This window comes from Cupressus sempervirens, chromosome 1 (assembly GCF_028749045.1).
Source record: "Cupressus sempervirens isolate cs-2001-9-10 chromosome 1, ASM2874904v1, whole genome shotgun sequence".
Lineage (NCBI taxonomy): Eukaryota > Viridiplantae > Streptophyta > Pinopsida > Cupressales > Cupressaceae > Cupressus > Cupressus sempervirens.
Genome location: NC_143118.1, coordinates 131,356,379 through 131,373,924, shown reverse-complemented (window position 1 = coordinate 131,373,924; position 17,546 = coordinate 131,356,379). Strand labels below are relative to the sequence as shown.

At 37.7% G+C, this 17,546-nt stretch overlaps 1 protein-coding gene across 6 annotated transcripts in view; it reads right to left on the bottom strand.

Annotated features, from left to right (window-relative positions):
• Nucleotides 1-17,546, bottom strand: part of LOC149576515 (uncharacterized) — a 122,522-nt gene that overhangs the window by 42,250 nt on the left and 62,726 nt on the right. For all 6 annotated transcript variants that reach the window (XM_089817588.1, XM_089817577.1, XM_089817589.1 and 3 more), the window contains one exon: nucleotides 3,717-3,769. In XM_089817588.1, the coding sequence (XP_089673714.1) occupies nucleotides 3,717-3,769 (53 nt within the window). The remainder of the gene's footprint in view (nucleotides 1-3,716; nucleotides 3,770-17,546) is intronic.

The following is a 17,546-nucleotide window of genomic DNA, read 5'->3' as shown; positions in this document are numbered from 1 at the left end:
TGAAAGTTCTAATACCACTGTAAGGAACTTAACATGTACATCAAGGGCAACTGCTGTTCTATTTCAGAATATATTTAAATTGATAACCGACTGATTTACCCAGCTAATGCAATCCCACCACAATATAGAGAATTAACTATGTAACAAGATGTACGGTAGAAGGTTCAGCATTCATAATGTGTTTTAGAGGTAAACAATGGGTAATAGACTACCCAAATTTCATACATATGAAGGATGCTAGCATAACATACTGAACGTCTACACAAATCAGAGAATGGACATTTACTTAATGCATACAGAACTAACAAAATGGAACCTGGATGATAATTGAGGTGTGGCTGCCAGTATACCTCCAATTGCGTCTGCACTTGTGTGAGTATGACTTCAGGTAAACTCCACACCAATACCACTGCTACCCCTGCGTTAACTATTGGAACCGACCCTAGTAATGGTGTTTGGTCTGCGATCTCCTCTCGGTCACTTGTGGCAGCCAATACTGGTATTGCTGTGACCAGATTGAATGCCTGATGTCGTGGCCAGTAACGCACATACAAGGGAGTCTTGCTTGCTATGTGTTATCAAGCTGCTGAAGGTAGTTGCTGGCACCCCTTATGATGACTATGAACACCCGTAAGCTATTATAGCTGTCTTTAACAATTCCGCACCTTACTGTTAATACACCTAGCTTATAATGCACTACCTGCTGAACGGGGTATCCATTTTCATAAATCAAATGCTATTCCTCCCAAACAACTTAACGCTACAATCTCCTTCAAGTTGCGACAATGATGGATAACGCTACAATCTCCTTCAAGTTGCGACAATCTCCATGCTACTGACAGTCAATCACGTTAATACTAACACCCCTATGATTTCCTTGCTGTTATATTATTCACGTCTGCCCTATACTGAGAATCAATTTATGCTAATGTCCATTAGTTTCAGAATACACAACTGCTCCTATTTGTTAATAACTTACTTCTTGGAGCGAGTTCCACGTAATGTGATTTCTCGTACTATACTCCACTTTTGAAATAAAGACTCCAACGAGAGGCCGCGGTTACGTCCAACTTCTTCAATTATCCCAAGGGGTTTCATCCTCAAGAGTAATCCAATCACATTTAAGCAACCTTTTATATTTTGGATAATAACATATCTCATGATGTCAATCCCAATGTAGCTCCACGTTTTTATAACCTCAATATGAGGTAAGACACAAACAACTAGGTAATGTGGGATAAAAAGCCAATTTCATCTTTTAGTCACTTAAGTTACTTTATAACTTTATAATAACATTGAAATATTTAAATAGCTCACTCAAGTAACTTGAACTTTAATATCTCTTGAAATACATGTCTGATTGCCATGCCGTCTGAAATAGGAATCTCTCCTCATAATTCCCCATGCGACCAAATACACTTTCTAAAATAGAAAGAGTCCATCTCTATTACTCTTGACTTCCTATACATAGTATGGCAAATGGAGTCCAAATGATATCAAATGAAGGCCAAATCCATAAATCCCTAAATGTTGGAGATGAATCAATCCTCAGAAGACCCTCTAACCATCCTCATTAGCCTACGAGGATCCAATATTAGGCTAATCCCTACAATTTTGATGCTGGCAACAAATGGGGACATTACAATTTTATTTTAAAAAAATTAGCTCACTTTATCTTCAAAAGATTATGAATAGAAAGTAATTTTAAAATTATTATAAGATTGAATTAATTCTTTTTTAATAGTTTATCGTGTGTTGTCTTCATAGGTCGCTAGTTCTTCTGCATTAGAAAGAAATTGGAGCAACTATTCTTTCATCCTCTCGATGAAGCGCAATAGGTTGCAAGCAAAAAGAGCAAAGAACCTAGTATTTATATATTTCAACTTGTGCCTTCTTTCGCACAAGAGTAAAGAATACAAAGAAGGGGAGACAAAGAAGTGGGATATAGGTGTAGAGGTCGCGGATTTGTATGGTTCCACTACTCGGCTTATACTAGATGATTTTGAAGAATCTAATGCCAATACCATTGTCGTCGCTACTGATCCCATTGGCCTTAGCTCTATTGCTAAGTCAACTAATGTCGGAGAAGAAGATGAAGATTGAAGAACCTAGAATATTAATAGATTTTTATTCCATTAGTTGAACAATAAACATGGAACAATGATACTTGAACTTGATGCAATGATTTATTTTAAATGTTTTAAATCTTGTTGAACTTGTTACTTGAACTATATGATGGTACGCTCACTATGATTACAAGTTTATGGTGTTTTTGTTGTTTAAATGTGTTTATGCTACTACGCTACATTCTAATTTCAACTCATGCTTCATATATATATATATATATATATATATATATATATATATATATATATATATATATATATATATATATTTTACTTGTTTTTGTACTAACGAATGAACCCAAACCCCTTTCCAAAATTTTGATGAACTTGCCAACCGGTTCTTGAACTTTGAACTCGGAACCAAACTTGAACCAGTAACTTAGATTAAAATCAATTCTAGACAAATTGATTAATAAATATAATTAAGTCATTTTATGAATATTGGGGACTTTGAACTTAATAATAGATTTGAGATTTAGTGAGCATACCCTTGCCATGTGCACTGTGATCTAGAGTTCAATACCCTTTACGGGATCATTTTGTGTGTCATTATCTTTGCTAGGCAAAGTGAATTGTTATTTAACTAAACTTGGGAAGGCTGTGAATGTCTGGGAAGGTCATCAGAAGGATTAGTGTTGCTTTATAAACTGGTTGGAAGTGCAGAGTTTCGCTCTAGATGCGCAAACTTGTCACTTAGCGTGTATTCATCACCAAACTTATAGTGGATTTGGAAAGTGAACAATTAAAATAAATGACAATACAAAACATGTCTGTGTCATTTTATTCTCCATGATCATTCAGAGCAATCTGTGTCTATCAAAACATTTCCTTTCTGACTTCACTAACATTGTTACTGCATATGGTGGCATGATTTTGTGTTCTCCTGCTAGTTACTGTGGCTCTAGTTTTCGGCATGTCTAATGGTAGTTACCCTCTTTATTTGCTCACCAAAAGAACAATGTTTCTAGCTTAAGGTAAACACTCTACACAAAAAAGCAGAGTTTGACTTATTTACCATATAATATGTTAATGCATATGCAACAAGCAACCAGCCCAGATTCAAAATACACTCTCAGAAAGTCACATACAAGCATTGGTACGTTTAATTTTATTCCATTTTGCACTTGAAATGCCCATACACTCGTATAAAATTAAAAGTTGATGTTCATAATTTCTTGAATTTTTTTCAGATGATTGCAAATTTCATGTCTTTTAGAACAAACCAACATGTACCTACAATGCACTCCTTCCTCTGAGTTTAATATTACCAAACGAAAAAACCTCTAAAGATACATTGCAACAGATCAAAGGATGGTAGTGAGGAAAACTTTTAAAAAGAAGACTTCTTTTTTTCAGGAGTTCAAATCCGATCACCTTAAGATATGACAGTCTTCTATATACAAAAGCTAGTTAACACTGACAAAGGGAGTGTAGACATGTTAGTGAGAATCTTCCATCCAGCACCCCCCACCCCCCGGGACAAAAAAAAATAAAACAAAAAACTCATGGCATGGCTAGTTCCCTTTTAAATATTTTTTTTTTTAAATAAAAGAAAAACTAATATGTATCAATGATGATGAGATTCTCAACCTCTCCTCGTCTGATAAGAATTCACCCTCCATTAGTTTATTTAGTAATGCTTCCTGCAAAACAAAATGCATAGTTAATTGTTTGCACTTCACAAGCAATGAAAAATAAGGATCAAATATGAAGAAAATACATTGAAGATGGCAAAATCAATCAACAGTTCATTTAGTTTTCAATTGTAAACTATCTGATGATTACAAATACCAAAAGAAATAAAGTTGAAAGTAAAGCACTAAAGGGCAGCCCAAGATTAGATAGAAAAACTAAATATCGGTGAAGCAAAGCATTAGGCCCCTACATATGTAATCAAGGGGTTATAATAGGAGCCATTGCTGCTGCCTGAAATTAATTATGGGAAAATAAAACAGCTACAGTATAAGAATGTTATGCAGAACTGATTGCATTCAACTAAGGGAGTATGTATTACTACTTCCTTCTTCTAGAACATGCATATAATAAAAGTTGTGCACCTATCCCAATCATTCAATAAAGGAGTCCATAATTTGTTTGAGCCCTTCCCACCCTAATAACATGCCAAGAATTCCTAAGGTTCCTATCAATTGTAAGGCTCCTCTCTACAAGGATTTAATCTTTAAGTGTGTCAACATCTTGTTTGCATTCCATTTTCAAGGTTTGCTAGGTGCTGGAATCAATACCTACAATTCACCCTCAGTCGAAATCCAGAGCTGCCTACATCCATTTGACATTTTAAAGTAAAGATTTATGCATTATCATAATTATTTGCAGATAGGCGCCAGCCAGAGGAAGTTGCCTAAGCGAGGAAAAGAACCCTTGATGAATGGTACCAGCTAACCCTGGAGTCACCAAACTGATCCCAGTACAGTGGATGACTTTTACAGCAGAATAAGCTGAATGCCTATATTTTCTGAACAGATGCTGATCAACCCACATTGAAACCCTAAAGCTGCCTGTTATTCACAAAGATTAGAGTCTGATCTGGGTGCACCTGTAGAAGATTACAGATAGAAGATATCATTTCCCAGAACCATTTGAACTGCAGCAACCTGCCCAATCTCCAAGTTAACAAAATCTGGGGCTGTTACTGTGAATGAAGTTCTCATTCACATCCTAAAGCGCCAAGATTCGATGAAATCAGCAAATGACTTAAAGACTTCCTTTCTCTGGATGCACATCTGTCAACGTGGTCATTTTGGTGTAAGAAACCAAATCTATGGTGAGATCAAATTAAAAAAGATTGTTATTCTCTGTTTAGGAGTGCTGTATCTTGCATTTATAAATTTGACTCTGGCTCTTCATTGTATTTCAAAAATAGCATTGTCCATGTATCATATGAACTAAACCTTGTTCAACAGTATATAGCAGTGAGCTGTTGAATTATTGCAGTCGGTGGCAAGAGGCCACTAATTAGTTAACACATATATCAGGGACAGATGGATGAGTGATGGCAAGAGTGAGAGAATCATATATCTATGTATGATTGTCTCATCCTCATTTGCTAATTGTAATGCCCTGTAGTGTTCCCAACGTCCTAGGAAGAAGAATTGTTTAATCTTTGTAGTTTCTTGAAGGAAATCAGCATGTATATGGCCTGTATGTATTTGGAGGAAGTCATCCTAAGCCTATTTGGGAGCAACAAGAGCCAAACATGCAATCAGTGATATTCGTACGGTGGCAGGTGATGTTCATACGGTGGCAATAGGGGTCATACGACGAGTTGCAAGAGTGTGCGGTGTGGGGTGATGGTCGTACAGTGGGAGCAGAAGACAGCCCCTACATTCAAATGGGGTCCGCACAGTGGAGTAGGAGTTTGACGTACGATGTGGGGGAAATGTATGGTGATCCCAAATAGTCGTACAATAGAAAATTGGAAGATGTACGGTTGAGGAGCCAGTAGAAATACCGTACGGTGTAGGCTGGGTTTGTGTAATGTCCCTTTTTTCTGGGACCTTATATTTCTGTGTGGCCAGCTCACTTCGCCTAGGTTTCGAGGGCGAAAAGGTCCTTTATAGAGTTCAGTTCGAGATTTGGCCTAGACATTTCCAATTCCAGACCCATCAAAGCAATTTGACAGGTTGTCCAGATGCTTACTATTTTTAGTAAGTAAACAGAGCTCAGTATTCTTGATATCCCAGTGTTGATTTGGAAGCGTCTCGCCGAGAGCTTTCCAAAGAGCTATTGCACGTGCTTATCCAGGTTCGTTTGATCAGTTATTTTAATGCCTGATGATTATGTGGGTTTTGACTAAGTGACTATTAAAGTTCATTTAATGTGTCACTTTATTTTAAAAAGGTACTATGTCACTTAAGTGACTAAAAGACAAAAAAGTGTTTTATCCCACATTGCCTACAAGAGCGTGCATCACATTGAAAAAAGGGATAAAAGGTACAACAAGCTTCACATGGGAGGATATATGAAGATTATAATATTCAAGCAAATATTAATCTAGGAACTGGAAACAATTGTTGGTTTCTTCTTCTAGGACGCAAACCCTTGGAGAAGCATTTGAAGGTTGGACGCAAACCTAGCCTTCTTATAGGTTTCATTTATATTTCCAATCTCACTATCATTTTCTATTTATAAGATTGGATTACTTGAGTTGTTGCACATTATTGTATTGCTGATATATAATACAGTAGCGCATTTTTGAGTTACTTAACTCTTAGTTTTAATATGTACTTTGATTATTGAAGAAATAAAACAAGTTTCTCTGAGTTTCTTTGAATGCAAATCTGCAGGTCACAAATTGTTTTAAGTTCCGAAATTTATATCAAGTGCCAGTTTATTGTTCGGTTTTAAATCTGCAAGTCTATATCTCAGTTTTTAGTAGAATATCCGGAAAGGGATATTACAATGGTATCAGAGCCCAGAATCCTACCATCCTATGGAAACACACAAGAGAATTTACAAACAAGAAATCTGAGTTCTGGTTGCTTCAATGTGACTAGTCTGAGGCTTTGAGGACGAAAACCCTCAAGTCTGAAACAGATGGAGCTGGACGTTACCCCATGCTTCTTTTAGAGTTGCAGTTGTATGGTTTGGGCAAAAGATCGGCAAGAAACAAGTTTCTCAGTTCAGGTATGAAGTAAGTTTCTTTGTTTTTCACAAATCTGAAGTTTTGAGCAAATTTGGTTCCTTCCAGAAAGAAGAGTTTTTATAGTAGGACTGTTGCCATCAGTTTGAGAACCAGTAGCTATCCTAAGTACAGAGAAACCTAACCAGTCGAGTATCTCTACATTATCACATCTAGAAGACACTGATTGGTAGGGTTTAAACTATTGGTTGTTTGGGCATTGCACTCAGATTACAAGTGATTTAACAGGAGGAAGAAGTATGTAATAAGAGTTCTCGACAGTGGGAAGCAGGTCAGCCATTCTACCCAGGGCGTTAAGTTCCACGACATCTTTTAATATTGATAGCATTGCATGTGAAAGTGGTTTCGTATCTCCAGCGATGAAGTTGGTAGTGGTGAGCATTGCTACACAGGTGAACCGGAGTCTCCAATGCGTAGGGCAAAACAAATGTTACTGGGAGCTATCAGGTTATGAAAGGCTGGAGTTGGGTTGTTTCTTCTCTGAGGCAATAACCGGTTTGTCACCCCTCATGAGCAACCAGCAGGCATCCATGACTCAAGCACAGTCATGTCACACTGATTCCGGCACATCGTGCGGGAACTAACATTGCATGAGTTTGGATTGAACGGAGTTTATCACAGTCGTTGAAGCATATGGGGGCAGTTTTAAATGTTGCATGAAGGAGGAATCAGACGTTAGCCAGGGCCACAGGTTACATACGTTAAGATTTAAATCAACATAACACAGCAATCACCAGGTACACGGGTTTTCCCTGAGTCACGCCAACAATTAGAACATGGTCTTTGTTAGTCGACAGCAGTTGTGGGCTTAATGAATTCTGGAGGCAATAATGGTACATGACCTTGCTCAGCAATAATTCCTATCAGGAACCCCATTAAATGTGAGTGGATATTCGACAGTTAGAATTAATGGTACAGGTATGCATTACTAAACAACTGGTTGTAATATTACCACAAACATCCTTCATTAAGCATCAAACAATCGCTCTACCTGTGTATTCAGGTTTGATTTAATTTACTGATAAACAGCCTGGATGCAGTACTTGTATAATCTCACCTCTGATATATGAGAATAAACCCGGTTATTGGTATAAACAATGATTGTTCTGCTTATATTATTTTGTTAGTGCTTTGCAGTAATATAATAGTAACAGGTCTTTGTGAATTGAGTTTCAAGACAACTGTTTGAAGTAATTATTCTGAGTTCGGAAACTAGAATTTGTTTCAAATCTAGTTGAGGGTATTACATTTCATGCATGAGAACAGTTTGACGAAAATTGTTCCTCAGTTATCCACCAGCTTTGCATACAAAAATTAAAGGCTACAATATTACAGTGATATCAGAAACATGCAATTTCCCCTGCAGATGTTGCTGTTGCAGACAATAGAGCACCAAGTGTAAGAGCAGTTAGCTACAGTTCTACGCCTTTGCCATCATCTTCCTTCACAGATGTACATTGTGGGACTAAGGCACAGGTATCCGATTTGGAAGGAGAAGACAGGCTACCTATTGAGATAGGATCTACAGAACAAGTACAGGAAGCTGAAGTGGGTAAACCAAAAGAGCACAGTGTGGATCATGCTTTCTCTTATCCTGCTGTTTAATGAAACTTATATGATACTAGGAAACATCAGCAAACAAAATAATGCAACATTATTCAGAATATTACCGTGGTATCAGGGGAAGTGAGTGCAATCATCTTGTAAGGGATTTCAAAGTAGCATCCACAAGCAATTATAAGGCAATCACACGGGTTGAGCAAGCACATTGAGAAGTTAGTCCCAGTTGGCAATAAACTATCTAATGAATCAGTGTGTATATGCCCCATTGCGCTAATCAAAGTAACATTCTTACGACAGTAAGTTCTTTTTATGTGCATTATTTTGCAAGTTTCTGAATATCGTGGGAAGGTCACAGTTGGGTTGAGTTTGATTGCGTATGGGAGCACACATATGTGTCTGGGTTCCAGTATTACAGTGACACTAGGTTATATCCAGATTGTCTGGAAACTGCTTGACTAAATTCCTCTCATTACATTCATACAGCATTTTCTTATAGAACAGCACAATGATATCAGAGTTATTGCAGGAACTCATAGCATAGTCAGATCTAATAAAGATTCAAACTCCAGTAACCTTCAACATTTGAAGAAACTCATGTAAGAAGAGTGAAGGCTGGGCATGCCATACTGAGCAGATTACAACACCATATGTGTTTCGGTGGAGAGTACAAAACATTTCTTTCCCTGCAGAGCTTAAAGGAGGCAGAGTTCTGGGACAGAGGTTTTGACAGGGAGCAGTAGCAATATTTAACATGGCTTTCAACTCTTAGAACAGGATATTCACGGGTGCTTTAAACAGTTGATAGTGACGTCCTTTTACCTCCAGTCACAACGTGGGCAGTACTACAAGTGTATTTCGACAGGGAGTCACGTATTCAGCAGCACATTCAGCTAGCAGCCGGGTCGGGTGTGGAGGTGAAGTTCAGACCTGGTATCTTTGGCGTCATCTGCAGGTGACAGTTTAGTAGCTATTTAATATGCAGCAGTACAACAGATCTTGATCAGTCTTTTAATACAAGCATAGTAAGACAGGAAGATTTGAAGACGCAAAATTCGAGATCATGTCTACAGCAAATCTTCAAAAAAATAACTATTCAAGGTACTCTCATGATGGACAAGTCAAAGATCTTGATAAATGTAAAACTGAAGTGAGAAGACTGCATGATGATTCTATCAAATTTCCGCTAAAGCTTCAAAAAGACTTTCCTTTCATTAATTATGTGGACTTTCAATTAGAACTGCAAAACAAGCCGGATTCAATAAGAAACAAATACCTTGAATTGGCTCGAGATCTACTTGCAGAGGACAGTTACACAAATTTGCATAAGGAAGACATTAATCAGCTTGATAGTAGTACTAAAAAACAAGAGCAGTCTTTGCATGATAACATACAAAACAATAATAATGGCAACTGCCCTTCGTATTCAGACAAGGAAAACCCCAGCATCCTATTTGGCGACATGGAAATTGACTTGGACAAATTCTATGGTGATACTAAGCTGGAAATTATGTCAAATAATGAGGAGCGAAGGGACTGCAATGTGGGCAAGATAGCTGAACTAGCACAGGTTGAGTTAGATGATATATCTGAAACTGTTGTTCCCCTAAGTGATGAGAAATCAGAAAATTCTTTGGAGAACAGCCCATTTGTGTTTTGAAGGAGATGATCAAAAACCATTATCTTCCCTGGACTCATTGGATATGCTTTTGGTCAAAGAGGACAAATTTGTCCAAGTGTTGACAAGGATGGATGAAGCTTCTAATTTGGTTGAGGATCTCATGTGGAATATTGTGATTGAAGAGAGGTGTGGAAATGTATGTGGTGTCTCAAGTCCTCTCTTACGAACTATTTTTGAAACCTTGAAAATGATAAAATATGATTACTTGCAGCTTTTAATGGATAGAGATCTAGCAATTAAATTTGGGAAGGACAAAAAGAATGAAATCGATGAGCTATGCCTTCAATTGAGCTTAGCGCATTACACCATCCACAAAGGTGAAAATCAAATGAGTAGGACAGCTACCTATGAAGAAGATAACCATGGTTCAAGGGCACAAGAAATCACACAAATCATTGAAGTAATTAATAAAGTGGGTAGATGTGAAGGCAAACAATGTGATTCAATCACGTGTTCCCCATTTGAAACTTTCTATGGTAAGAACAATTTTATGGATCAGCAAGTGGATAAGATTGAAAATTCTGATTTTTATGACAGCAGCTGTACATTTTTACAGGAGGACATGTTTAGTGATACAACAAGTGAGGATAATTCAGAGTTTTCAAGTAATGGTGAACCTTCCTTTTATGAAGACCTTGACATGAACGAGAGTACTTATGGTGGAATGGGAAGTTCAAATTTATCCTTTGCATGCACTGAGGGAATTTTCAGCTTGCCCAGAGTTTTATCACCTAGCTCTTATGAGATGGACACGGGCTACTTGTTGATTGGTGATTTTACTTGTAGGTATATTCCAGCTATTAGTGGTTTGTCTGTGTATGGTGGTAGTATATCCATTGATTCTATTTGGCATTCAAGGGTTAATGAGTTATTTGCAGCTGAGTGGGGAGAGCATACATTACCCTACGTACCACAGGAGGCGTCTACATTGTGTACTCAGCAGTATACTGGAGACAATGTTAGCATTCATGATGTTGGTGATTCACCAACCACTCTTTCTTTTAACCAAGATCATGTTGATTGGGTGATCAGGAATCCAGGTACTAATAGTATCTTATATCTGGTGGTTTATGTTGTGTTGTTACACAGTCACAGGGTTATGATCTGTGTGTTTAAGCCTTCTGACATATCAGAGATCCAGAGTTCAGGATTACTTCGTTTTCACCTAGGTGATATAGTGATTGAGTTAGATTGGTCGGATCTATCATTATCATCAGTACAGATGTTACAGGGGTGGTACAGTGGTACAATGGTGTAGATATTAAAGGACTTGGTTAGAGGTATCTCAGACAGCGTGTGAGTTCTCACTTGGGATCTAGGGGGAGCATCCTTATGTATTGCCTTTCATCGGGGAGCTACGAGGAGAATTTGGATGTTATCATCTTGTGGAGAATATTGGCATAGTGTCGAGCTCCCATTTCCACTTGACAGTAGAGACTCGCAGGATCACTCCTGGAGTGAGACATTCATTCTAACTGAGGGTTTTGGTACTCAAGGCAGCAGCAAATGGCAGTTGGTGACCCTTACTGGTGAGCCTTGGGACCTTGGCATTCAGTTATTTGGCACATCGATTCCTCTTGTACTGTTTCGCCATTCGAGATTTGAGATGATGCATGCCGGGTTATATTGACTAAAGAATAGAATTGCCTTCTCAAAGCGAGTATGGGATCAAATGAGAGCAAGCAATCTTTGAGAGGGGAGGCTTTGTAATGTCCCTTTTTTTTGGGACCTTATATTTATGTGTGGTTAGCTCACTTCACCTAGGTTTCGGGGGCAAAAAGGTTCTTTACAGAGTTCAGTTTGAGATTTGGCCTAGACATTTCCAGTTCCAGACCCATCAAAGCAGTTTTGACAAGTTGTCCAGATGCTTACTATTTTTAGTAAGTAAACAAAGCTCAGTATTCTTGATATGCCAGTGTCGATTTGGAAGCATCTCACTGAGAGCTTTCCAAAGAGCTATTGCACGTGCTTATCCGAGTTCGTTTGATCAGATATTTTAATGCCTGATGATTATGTGGGTTTTGACTAAGTGACTATTTAAGTTCATTTAATGTGTCACTTTATTTTAAAAAGGTACTATGTCACTTAAGTGACTAAAGGACAAAAAAGTGCTTTATCCCACATTGCCTACAAGAGCGTGCATCACATTGGGAAAAGGGATAAAAGGTACAACAAGCTTCACATGGGAGGATATATGAAGATTATAATATTCAAGCAAATATTAATCTGGGAACTAGAAACAGTTGTTGGTTTCTTCTTTTAGGACGCAAACCCTTGGAGAAGCGTTTGAAAGTTGGACGCAAACCTAGCCTTCTTACAGGTTTCATTTATATTTCCAATCTGACTGTCATTTTCTGTTTATAAGATTGGATTACTTGAGTTGTTGCACGTTATTGTATTGCTGATATATAATACAGTAGCGCATTTTTGAGTTACTTGAGTTAACTCCTAGTTTTAATATGTACTTTGATTATTGAAGAAATAAAACAAGTTTTTTTGAGTTTCTTTGAATGCAAATCTGCAGGTCACAATTTGTTTTAAGTTCCGAAATTTATATCAAGTGCCAGTTTATTGTTCAATTTTAAATCTGCAAATCTATATCTCGGTTTTTAGTAGAATATCCAGAAAGGGATATTACAGTTTGCATGGTGACGCCGGATATTTGAGTAGGTGTTACTTGAGGTCGTACGATAGTGAATATGTATGTCAAGGGAAGAATCAATGTTGAATTAAATATCCAAATGCAAACACACAGAGATAATATAGAGAAGGTACACCAAACATAAAATAGTACTTATATCACAATGAATTATAAACTGAATTTGCAGACAAAGGTGGCGCTCCGACTTGCCAGATCCAAGTCAAGTAGTACGCAAGCGGAATAGGGTAAGGGTTGAATCCCACCGAACCGGAAGGCCAAATAGGGAAGATCTCTCACTTTCGAAATGGCGAGCAATACAGAACTCCAACAGGGATTCGCAATACAAAGAAATAATTTAAATCGCATACCAACTACTACCTACATGCCGTGCTTAAATACCCGTCAGAGAAACTTTCTAAGGGTTTACAAAGATAGCCAATGGCCACAACTACCTACAGAAACAATTAAATAAAAAAGGGTCTGAGATATAGTAAATCAATCGGCCCATTAACAAAGGTTTCATTAAATATTTATTTTATGATGGGAACATTACAATCCCTCCGTCCCAAAATTTGCTTGTCCCCAAGCGAATGCAAAACCAATTCTTGGAAACCTTCTGTCTCAACTCCAGTTTCGGTACCAAGCAAATCTTATCGCCGTAGTAAATGATATCATCAATAAATTGGTATCTTTCATCATGTATATAGGCATCCATCAACTGACATGCAAAAGTGTTCTTGGAGTGCTCGACCAATAGATGGGCCCACAAATTATCCAAGGAATGGGGTAAAGTGTTGACAATCATGTTTTTACTTGCAGCGTATGGGATTATGTCATGTTTAGAAATGGTCTTCATCTTCTTGATTGTTACTTCCCTTGATCCTTTATTTGACATTCCTCTTAGCAGTACCTTCTTGCCATCCGTCTAGAATGAAAAGTCCATCCTCTTGGAACTTTGGGTATACTAGTCAAGGGTCTCCATCCACTGGATGCCCAATATGATATTTGTATCAACCAAATCTATGATAAAGAAATCATCTATCAAGGTATAGTTTCCCATGGAAATTGTTAGCCGTTGGATCACGAGTGCAGGGTAACAAGGTTCCTCCAGCAACCTTAACCTCAAATCCTCCATGCTCTACTGCGTGCAAGCCCTTGCTAATGACCATAGATAAATTGATGAAATTGAGTGCAGCGCCACTATCAATCATGACTGTGACTCATTTCTCGTGAAGTGTGCCACGAACCCTAAAGATACTACTTCCAGTCATTGTAGTGAGGGTAGCAATGGAACCCCCTTTTATATCAGGGCATTTATTCTCCCTTGCTAGTTACTTTCTTCACTAATCACTATAGGTACTTGTCCTTCATTGTCATCAGGAAACACCTCAATTTAATGAATCTTTCCCTTCCCAAGGCAATGATGACCTAGTCCCCATGGTTCCTTGCACGTGAAACAGAGTTTTTCCCTCCAATGCTCTTGCCGAGAGTCTTCATCCAATGAAGGTTTTTTCTGAATTGGCTCCTTGCCTTTGTCTTCTTGTGGGGACAGTGTTGGCATAGCTACGTGAGTTTTGGAGGAAGATGCGGCCATGTCACGCACCTTAATAGCCTCGTTGAATGCGTACGGGTTGAACCCTTTGATCCAACCTCTCAAAGGCTCTTTCAGCCCATCCATGAATAACACGATTCAACATCTTTCAAAGATTTATGTGACTAATACTGACAACCTTACCGTACCTGTTTTCTTTAGCTAAGCTAGATCCTTGAAGTTTAGTTCAGGATCCTTCCCATCAAAATGATCAATGAGTCTATCAATGAACTTGACACAAAATGTTGCTTGTTCGTGGCCGAGAGTAACCAATCCATGGTGTTACCATTCTTGCGCCACTCCTTCCAGATGGAGTGCTACAAACTTGATTGCTTCCTCTTTGGGCATCGGGTTGAGTTGGAAATAGGTGTCTTCCTTTAGAACCCACGCCTATGTAGTGATGGCTCCAGATCCATCAAATGGTGATAAGTTTACTTTTCCGATCTTTCTCTTGCATCATTAAAATAATCACAATTTACCCCACTTGAATATCTCATTCTTAGATCGACATAGTCTTTGTAAGATATATCACCTTCCATATTCGCATTCCTCGAATCTTTCTAAAGTTTTTCCTAAATTTCCTAAAAAGTGGGCTCTCTTTCTTTGCGTGGTGCTTCCGTCCTTGGAAGGAAGATGGGTATAGAGGGTCGAGAGCGAGAGGTTGAGAGTTTGTCCTTCCCAAAACAAAGTTGTCGCTATGTTGTTTGAAACTAATGTTGTAGTCCAAAAAATGCAATTTACATGTATATATTGGTTGTCTCTAATATAGCAATGTATTGTATGCGATTTACCCTGTGGGTCATCTAATCTTTGATATAATATGTGCTACAAGTTACAACATAACAATCCCTGGGAAAGGTATGCCATCTATGATGTTTTGATATTAAATGTGCAAATAACTCTATATTGTAGTTCTCTGATATATCTGTGATGTTACATGTTTTTGTAACAATGTCGTCTCTCATATCCGATCGATATGCGTACACCTAATAGGTTGCTTTAGTAACTAACTATGCACTTATTACCAAGAAGATTACAGAAAGGGAAATCAAGTTAAAAAACAATTCTTCTTCACATCCTCTAGAAAGTTGATCGGCTTAATATAAATATGTACTAAAGAGGCACAATGGAAAGATGCCAATCTTCATTACCAGTAATTGTCATTTACTAATAATAATCTTTACGATTATTATAATTAATCATGTGTAATTATTGATTAAACATAATAATCTATATATGCAAAGCATCGATAGAAAATGGATATAGTCATCGTTGAGAGTGGAACTATTGTTTACTCATTATAATCGTTTGTGATTACTAAGATTAATTATACGTGAGTAGTCATAATAATCATGTCATTATTCATGTAAGCACAGAATACTGTCGGCTAGGAAGTGAATAATCAAGTCCATGAGTCAGCAGTGACACCCGACCATGGGAAGTAATGATCTCAATAATGTCACTCATCGTCCTCATGATGCAGAGATAGATGTATGTGAATATGAGGCCTACTACAGAGTGCCATGATAGTTTAATACTAAATGTCATGATGTTGAATGCCATGATGTTGATGTAGAATGTTGTGAATGTATAATATGTGTGCATCTATGCATGGTATGATGTTCCTTGTATGTGTTAGTGTGCATGGAACATTGTATCATGTATGGATGTATGCATAGAACAAGGATATGATTAATTTGGTAAGAGATTACCCTGTATTTATGAATACGGTGAGCTACCTATATAGATGGTGATCTACTAATTTATTTGAAATGAATCTAACTATTATGCAAGACAAGGTATGTTTACTTTTCTTTGCCACCATTTACATGTCTCTTATTTTTATCAAAATAATGGGATATTCACAATCTCCCGTCCTTCAAAAATACTTCCCTACAAGCATTTGACTTTTCTGCTCTTATGGGTTTCTTCTTATGGTTGATGTAAATCCTGGATTCTTTGTCACTTTTAGTCATTACCTTGATCCTTGAGTGAATTATGCTTCTCGTGAGTTGCAGGGATTTCTTGAGAAATAGCCTACTTGTAGAAGGTATGATTGGGTTTAAAGTGGTTGTCTTGGTTTGAATTTCATTGAGGGTGTGTTTCCTTTTACCTTCCTTAAAAGTAATTTATTGTTAGTTAACATCTTGCTTGAATGTTTCTATGTTTTTCATCCAAGGCAGTCCTAATATGAGAACAATATTTCCTAACCCCAAGATGTGGTATTGAGTCAGGTAACTATAATCTCCAATTTGCAATTTGAGGGAGAGGGTTATGGTGTTGCAAAACACAATTGCCCCATTTACTAATTTGATCTTAATGTTGTTGCAAAGATGTTTGGGTATGTTGTATTTTTGGATCCAAACCTAATTGATAAAATTGTGAGTAACCACTATCCAAAAGTACCCTTATGCTTTTTCCATCAGTTTGTCCTTGAATTTGAAAAGTGTTTGATGTGGATCCCTCTAGGTTGGCTAAGTTGCCGCCTTCTTTTGGTTGCCCGAGATGCTTTCCTTCGGAGTCGATATCACTATTCAAACTCTCTTCATCTTTGTCAGGCTTTACCTCAATGTAATGGATTTGTCCCTTCTCTTTGCATCAATGTCCTAGAACCTAAGGTTCTTTGGAGGTAAAACATAGTTTCCTCCTTCCAAACTCCTGGCGAGTTTTGAGATCTAGTATGGGTCTACAGGTTGTTTCCTTGTTGAAAAGAGTGGGATATTCCTTAGCAAGTAGGGGCTCTATATGGAGTGGTTTGCTTTTAGCCAACCCAAAATCCATATCCCTTACCTTCTTGATAGCATCTAGCAGGGAGAAAGGATTTAATGCCTTGACCCAATCTCTTAAAGGATCTTGTAATCCATCCATAAAGAGTACAATAAGCCTTCTTGCGAAGACATTTGTTGCTAGGACTGCTATTCTTTTGGAATTTTGTGAAATAGCCTTCTATATCCCCTCAGTATTTGACTTGAGTCAATTCTGTAGAATGTAGCTCGAGATACTTATTTACAAACCTTTCAATAAGCCTTTCGATGAATTCAAGATATGAAGCTATCAATGTGCCACCATGTCTACAGGTATAGCTGCATAATTTATAGCTTCTTCTTCTGCCATAGGGTTTAGTTGGAAATAAGTGTCAAGTTTTTGCACCCATGCTCTTGCAGATATCTTTGTGGCCCCATAAAAGTACAGTATACTTAGCTTTCCCACCTTCCTTTTTAATTCCAAAAATCCTTCCTTATTTCCTCTTTGAGACATGTATTTCATCCTCAATTAAACATACTCTT